The sequence below is a fragment of the Chiloscyllium plagiosum genome, unplaced genomic scaffold (assembly GCF_037043375.1).
Source record: "Chiloscyllium plagiosum isolate Xiang-an unplaced genomic scaffold, Cpla_swu_hap1 HiC_scaffold_11, whole genome shotgun sequence".
NCBI classification, from domain to species: domain Eukaryota; kingdom Metazoa; phylum Chordata; class Chondrichthyes; order Orectolobiformes; family Hemiscylliidae; genus Chiloscyllium; species Chiloscyllium plagiosum.
Genome location: NW_028270149.1, coordinates 26,843,746 through 26,850,662, shown reverse-complemented (window position 1 = coordinate 26,850,662; position 6,917 = coordinate 26,843,746). Strand labels below are relative to the sequence as shown.

General features: G+C 42.9%; 1 protein-coding gene across 2 annotated transcripts in view; it reads left to right on the top strand.

Annotated features, from left to right (window-relative positions):
* The first annotated feature begins 630 nt into the window (after positions 1 to 630).
* Positions 631 to 6,917, top strand: part of LOC122557355 (dolichyl-diphosphooligosaccharide--protein glycosyltransferase subunit MAGT1) — a 52,674-nt gene continuing 46,387 nt past the window's right edge. The window contains exon 1 of one of the 2 annotated variants that reach the window (XM_043704984.2): positions 631 to 737. In XM_043704984.2, the coding sequence (XP_043560919.2) occupies positions 654 to 737 (84 nt within the window). In that variant the 5' untranslated portion in view covers positions 631 to 653. Of the gene's footprint in view, positions 738 to 3,787; positions 3,808 to 6,917 lie in introns of those variants that run through there. The other variant, XM_087991920.1, reaches the window with a different exon arrangement.

Genomic DNA, 6,917 nt, shown 5'->3' with positions numbered 1-6,917 from the left:
GAAACAAACAAAAACAGACATTGCTGCAGGTACCCAGCAGCATCTATGGAGAAAAAGCAGAGGTAAAGTTTCGCATCTAGCAATGCTTCTTCAGATCCTTGTGTGGTTTGGTGTCAAATTATGTTTCATCATGCTTTCTTAGAGTGACATAGTCGGCGAGTTGAAACGGTTCTATACTAAATCAGAGTTAAAAACCACACGACACCAGGTTATAGTCCAACGGGTTCAATTGGAAGCACTAGCTTTCGGAGCGCTGATCCTTCATCAGGTGGTTGTGGACCTGAAACCTGAAGGAGCAGCGCTCTGAAAGCTAGTGCTTTCAAAGACTATGACCTGGTGTTGTGTGATTTTTAACTTTGTACACCCCAATCCAACACCGCCATCTCCAAATCATACTAAATCAGGCTCTTGCTGCCGACGCCAGGCCTTGAATGGATCAAACCATGGCGCATGCTTAACCCTCTGAACCAAAGAGGGAAGAAAGGGCCAATCACAAGGCGCGAAACCGAATTCGACATGTTGTCGGGTGGGCAGGGAAGACTGACGCTAGCCGCAGTAGCCAATCACAAGATGCCATTGTGGGCTGATGGTGACGCGCCGTGCGCATCTGCGTCATGGCGTTGCCGGTACTCTGTAGTTGGGGGGACGCCAAGATGGCACCTGGGCGGATGTTGGCGGTTTTAGTTGTCCTGTTTGTGTGCTGCGGAATCCCATCTGATGGGCAGAAGAAGAAAGAGGTTTGAAACATTGGGGCGGGTTAAATCTAATTTATTAATTTAAAATAAATGGGTAAGGTGCCAGGGAGTGTGTCGTAAAGCGTGTGGGGGCAGATGATCTGAGGACGAGTAGTCTCAGCACTGTCTGATCACTGGAGAAGTGAGCGCTTCTCACTAATAACACTGATATAGTGACCCTTTGTACACCTTAATGACAAAAACCTATCCACGTACAGTTTACACAACCGCAGCATTTTCCCCGATCAGGTTTTTTTTTGTTTGTTAGTTTATTGAATTGTATTTTTAAAGCGGCCACCCTCACAAGCTGGGGAATCCATTTTTCCTCTTGACCAGGAAAGGAACTTGTATCGTTTCAAATTGACTAACAAAGCAGTAACCCATTTTAACGATTGAAGCTTGCTGTTTCTTACGCTCCGATGGGTTGAAATTAAAAAGGCAGTTGCGGTTTGAACTCGGCTCAATTTTATTTTGGGTGTGTGTAGTATTGCTATATTGGGTTCACAGTAATAATGTCACATTAAAATTGTGTAATGTCTGAACTGACATAATGGCATTCACGTGCTATACTGAAGTATTTCCGCTTGAAGAACTGTAATGCATTAGCGTCCTCTTGGAATGTAGAGCCAGAGGAAGTGGTGGAGGCTGGTACAATTGCAACATTTAAGAGGCATTTGGATGGGTATATGAATAGGAAGGGTTTGGAGGGAGATGGACCAGGTGCTGGCAGGTGGGACTAGATTGCGTTGGGATATCTAGCTGGCATGGACAGGTTGGACCGAAAGGTCTGTGTCCATGCTGTACATCTCTATGACTATGATCATAGTAGTGGTTATTAATCTTTTTAACACGGCTTTTTAAGTAACTGGGTTCTCACTAATTTTGACTTTCATATAATTAGTTTTTGCTAATGTAGTGATGTAGGTGAACAGAGTCTGGTTGAGAATAGACAGATGAGAAGTGATGGTTATTTCACAGATCATATATGTGAAGAACAACTTAAAGTTGTGTAGAACCAGAAATAGCTGATTTTGAAATAAGGTGGCTAAAATTCTACTTGACTCCAATACCTTTGCTGTCTATCTTTATGTTTTAGATCTGTTGATTTTGAAATCTATTGAAGTATCAATTCTTGATTACTGTAGAGTTCCAAGCTTCCATTCCAATTTGTTTATAGAAATGTTTCTTAACTTCAATCTTAATGCCTGTTTCTGATTTCTAAGTTGTCTCTAAGTCATAGATGCCCAGCTCCCTGACCCCATTCGGTGAAACTGAAGTATTTCTGTTTACCCCCATATGTACCCATTAGTCTCTTAAACTTTGATCAGATTTCCCCTTTACCTTTCTGAAATCCAAAAATTTCAAACGTAGTTTCAATAATTGCTACTCATGGTATGATGACATGATCCAGAAAGCATTCTGGCTAATCTATGTTGCAGTCTGTTAGTTTTTAAAATAAATTATTTATAGGCCATGGGTGATGCTGGCTGGCAAGCATTCATTGCCACACTTAGTTGGTGTTGAGAAGGTGGTGAGCTGTCGCCTTGAACAACTGCAGTTTGTTTGTCGTAGGTAGACCCATAATGCTGTTATGGAGAGTATTCCAGGATTTTGGCCCAGTGACAGAAAAACATCACCATTTCTTCACTAAGTCAGGATGGTGAGAGGATTAGAGGGAAACTTGCACATGGCATTGTCCTGTTAGATGGAAGTAGTCATGGGTTTTCCAATCTGACTAAGCATCTCTTGTGAATTTTTGCAGACTATCTTGTAGATAGCAGCAGTGCGTACTAATGGACATTGGTGGTGAAGGGAGTGGATGTTTGTGGATGAGATGGTAAGCAAGTGGGCTGCTTTGTCCTGGATGATTACAAGCTACAGTATTGTTACGGTTCAGGCAAGTGGGGAGCATTCCATCATATTCCTGCCTTGTACCATGTCATATTCAGGAGAGCCTGGGGTTGTTTTCCCTGGAGCGTTGGAAGCTGAGGGGTGACCTTACAGAGGTTGAAAATATCATGAAGGGCTTGGATAGGATAAGCAGACAGGGGTTTTTTCCCTGGGGTAGGGCAGTCCAGAACTAGAGGGCATAGGCTTGGTTTGAAAGGCGAAAGATATAGAAGGGACTTAAGGGGCAACTTTTTCACGCAGAGGGTGGTGCATGTATGGAATGAGCTGCCAGAGGAAGTCGTGGAGGCTGGTACTATTACAGCATTTAAAAGGCATCTGGATGGGAAATGCATAGGAAGGGTTTAGAGGAATATGGGCCAAATGCTGTTAAATGTGACTAGATTAGGTTAGGATATCTGGGCAGCATGGGTGTGTGGACTGAAGGGTCTGCTTCTGTGCTGTATATCTCTGACTCTATGTAGATGATGGATAGGCTTTGGGGCATAAGGAGTTACTCACTGCAGCCTTTGACCTGCACTTGTAGCCTCTGCATTTTATCTGGTGAGTCCAATTGAGATTCTGATCAATAATAATTCCAATAGTGTTGATTGTGTGGGATTCAGTGATTAAAAATGTGTTGCTGGAAAAGCGCAGCAGGTCAGGCAGCATCAAAGGAGAAGGAGAATCGAGTTTCGGGCATAAGCCCTTCTTTAGGCTTATGCCCGAAATGTCGATTCTCCTTCTCCTTTGATGCTGCCTGACCTGCTGGGCTTTTTCAGCAACACATTTTTAAGCTCTGATCTCCAGCATCTGCAGTCCTCACTTTCTCCCTGGGATTCAGTGATGGTAACATTTTTGAATTCCGGGGCAGTGGCTAGATTGTCATATTGAAGATAATCAGTGGTATCTGTGTGATGTGAATGTTACTTGCCATTTGTCAGCCCAAGCCTGGATATTGATCAGATCTTGTATTTGATCATGGACTGTTTCAGTATCTGAGGAATCCTGAATGCTGCTAAACACTGTGAAATCATCCATGATTGTCCCCACTTCTGACTTTGTGATGCAGGGAAAGTAATTTGAAGCAGCTGGGCCTAGACACTATCCTGAGGAACTCCTGTAGAGATGCCCTGGAGCTGAGATGACTGACCTCTATCAACCACAATCATCTTGATGTTGCCAGGTTTGACTCCAACCAGCAGAGAGCTTACCCTGTGAAACCAATTGATTCAAGTTTTGCTGTGGCTCCTTGATGCCATACTAGGTCAAATGCAGTCTTGATGTCACTCTCACTTGGAATCCTTCTTTTGTTGTCCATGTTTGAACCAAGCCTTTAATGAGATCAGGAGCTGAATAGTCCTGGCGGAACCTAAACTGGGCATCAGATTCTGCACATTGCACTGTTGATGATGCCATCCATAACTTTTCACCATTTATTTAAGAAAAGACCCTGGGCTATCCTTAATGAGTCCAAAATAGATAGATTCCACCAGGATTCTAAAGGAGACAATTTTGTCATTCTCGAGTGCCTTTAGTTTCTTTATCTTTGTTACTTTTACTTCTTTTTTGGTGAGACTGTGTACCTAAATCAATGTTAGCTTCCTTGTGAAATTTGATTTTGTTTTTATTAAGTTCATTCATGGGATGAGGCCATCACTGGCTGGGCCAGCATTTATTGCTTTTCCTTATTGCCCAGAGGGCAATTAAGAATCAATCACATTGTTGTGGGTCTGGAGCAGGGTTTTTGCCCAAAATGTCGATTTTCCTGGGCACGGTGGCTCAGTGTTAGCACTGCTCTCTCTCAGCACCAGGGTCCTAGGTTCAATTTCAGCCTTGGGCGACTGTCTGTGTGGAGTTTGCATGTTCTCCCCGTGTCTGCGTGGGTTTCCTCCGGGTGCTCTGGTTTCCTCCCACAGTCCAAAAATGTGCAGATTAGGTGAATTGGCCATGCTAAATTGCCCATAGTGTTAGGTGCATTAGTCAGAGGGAAGTGGGCCTGGGTTGGTTACTCTTCAGAGGGTCGGTGTGGACTGGTTGGGCCGAAGGGCCGGTTTCCGCATTGTAGGGAATCTAATCTAATCGGGTGCTGCCTGAGCTGCTGTGCTTTTCCAGCACCACACTCTTGACTCTAATCTCCAGCATCTGCAGTTCTCCTTCCGCCTAGTCACATGTAGACCAGAGCAGATATAAATGGCAATTTCTTTCCCTAAAGGGGTATCACTAAAGGACATTAGTGAACTGGATGGGTTTTTCCAACAATGGGCAATGGATTCATGGTCGCCATTAGATTCTGGATTCCAAATTTTTAATGGGTTCAATATTTCATTATCTGCTTTGTCAGGATTCAAATTCAGGTCCCTGGAACATTACCTGGGTTTCTGGACTAACCATACTATCATAATACCACTAGGCCATCATCTCCCGTCTCTGATCATGCTGACGTCATCCTTGACAGTAAACACTGGTAGAAAGTAATAGTTCAAATCTTGTCTGCCATTCCCTTATTTAATTGACAATATCCCAGTTGTTGGTTTATTATCCCTAACCGTTTTTCTTCCTGATATGATAAAGTGTCAATTCATCTTTTGGAACTCTTGTTTTGTGATTTTCTTTACATTTTATTTTTAAGTTTTTGAATTGACTGTCACTGATTATTTGTACAGTTTCCATGGCTGCATTTTTTGGAAGATAGTCCTTCTCCCTTGGACATTTAATTGGTTGAAAATCATCACATACTTTTGCTTTATGCCCTTCTCTGTTCTTGTTCTTTTACCCATTGAGAGATTTGTCCCCATCATATTTCTATCAGCCTTAATTAATTAACTGAATATTACCTGTTTTGCATTTCTTTCTTTCCCACACTACATTGAACTCAATCACTTTAAACCTTCATTAAAGGGTGTGGGAATTGCTGACTAGTTCAGCATTGCCCTTGAAATGGTGTGGTGAAGTCCTGCCATGGGGGTTCATTAGCTCAGTTGGCTAGACTACTGATTTGTGGTGCAGCGTGATGCCAGTAATGTGTTAAGTACCACCACCAGCTGAGGTTACCATGAAGGTCCGTCGTTCTCAACCTTTTCCCCTCACCTGAGGTAGGGTAACACTCCGGTTAAACCACAACCTCTTGCCTCTGTCTAATGAGAGAGCAGACATGGTCAAGTACAACTGTGGGGCTCCTGCCTCGAAGCACGGCATTCCATCTGGTGTAGGTGTATGCACAGTGCTATTGGAAAGAAAGTTACAGAATTTTCAACCCGTGATAATGAAGGACTGGTGACATAGTTTCAATTCAGGTTGGGGTGTGACTTGGAAGGGAACTTCCAAGTAGTGGTGTTCCCATGTGTTTGCTGCCCTGTTCTTCTAAATGGTGGCTGTTATAAATATGGAAGATGCTGTCAAAGGAGGTTTGGTGAGTGCATCTTGGAATGAGCGTTTGATTTTTTTTTTTGGATGGGGTATAACTCAAGTGACCTGCTTTGTGCTGAATGTTGTTGAGCTTCTTGAATGTTGGAGCTGTCTTCATTCAGGCAAGGGGAGAGTTTCACCACATTCCTGATTTCTGCCTTCTACATACAAGGCACGACATGGGCAGACAAGTGGTGAGTTACTTGTTACAGAGATCCAAACCTCTAATCTATCTTTTATTTCTAATTCACCTGCAGCCTGGAGAAGGAGCTGGTGAACTGTCCATTTGGTGTAGGTGCATTCATAGTGCTGTTAGAATGGGAGTTCCAGGATTTTGATCAGGCAACAGTGAAGAAATGGTGATATCTTTCCAAAATCCTGTTGAGGGGGTCTTGTCAGTGGTGGTGGATCCCTTATGTATCTACCAGATGGTAGAAGTTGTAGGTTTTTTCGGAGGCTTTGGTGTAGTGCATCCGATAAATGGTACACACTGCTCAAACTGTATTGTGGTGCAGGGGGTGAATGTGGAAGATGTTAAATGGGCTGTCAGTCAAGTGCATTATTTCAACCTAGATTGTGTTAAGCATAAACGTGGTTGATGTTGATTTGCCCAGACAAGTTGAAAATGTTCAATCACATTCCTGAATTATGTTTTGTAATTGGTTGATAAGTTTTTAGGAGAGGGGAGACTAGTTACTCTCTGCAGAGTGTCTATCCTGTGATCTATTCTTACGTCCACATTATTTATGTGGCTAACTTATTTCAATTTCTGATTACTGGTAATCTTAGTATTGACAATGGGTGTCTCCACTTGAAAAGCCAGTGAATGCCAAATCCAGAAATATGGTCTAGCTTAAAAATAAGAAACAGCTTACCTAAAACAGAGAT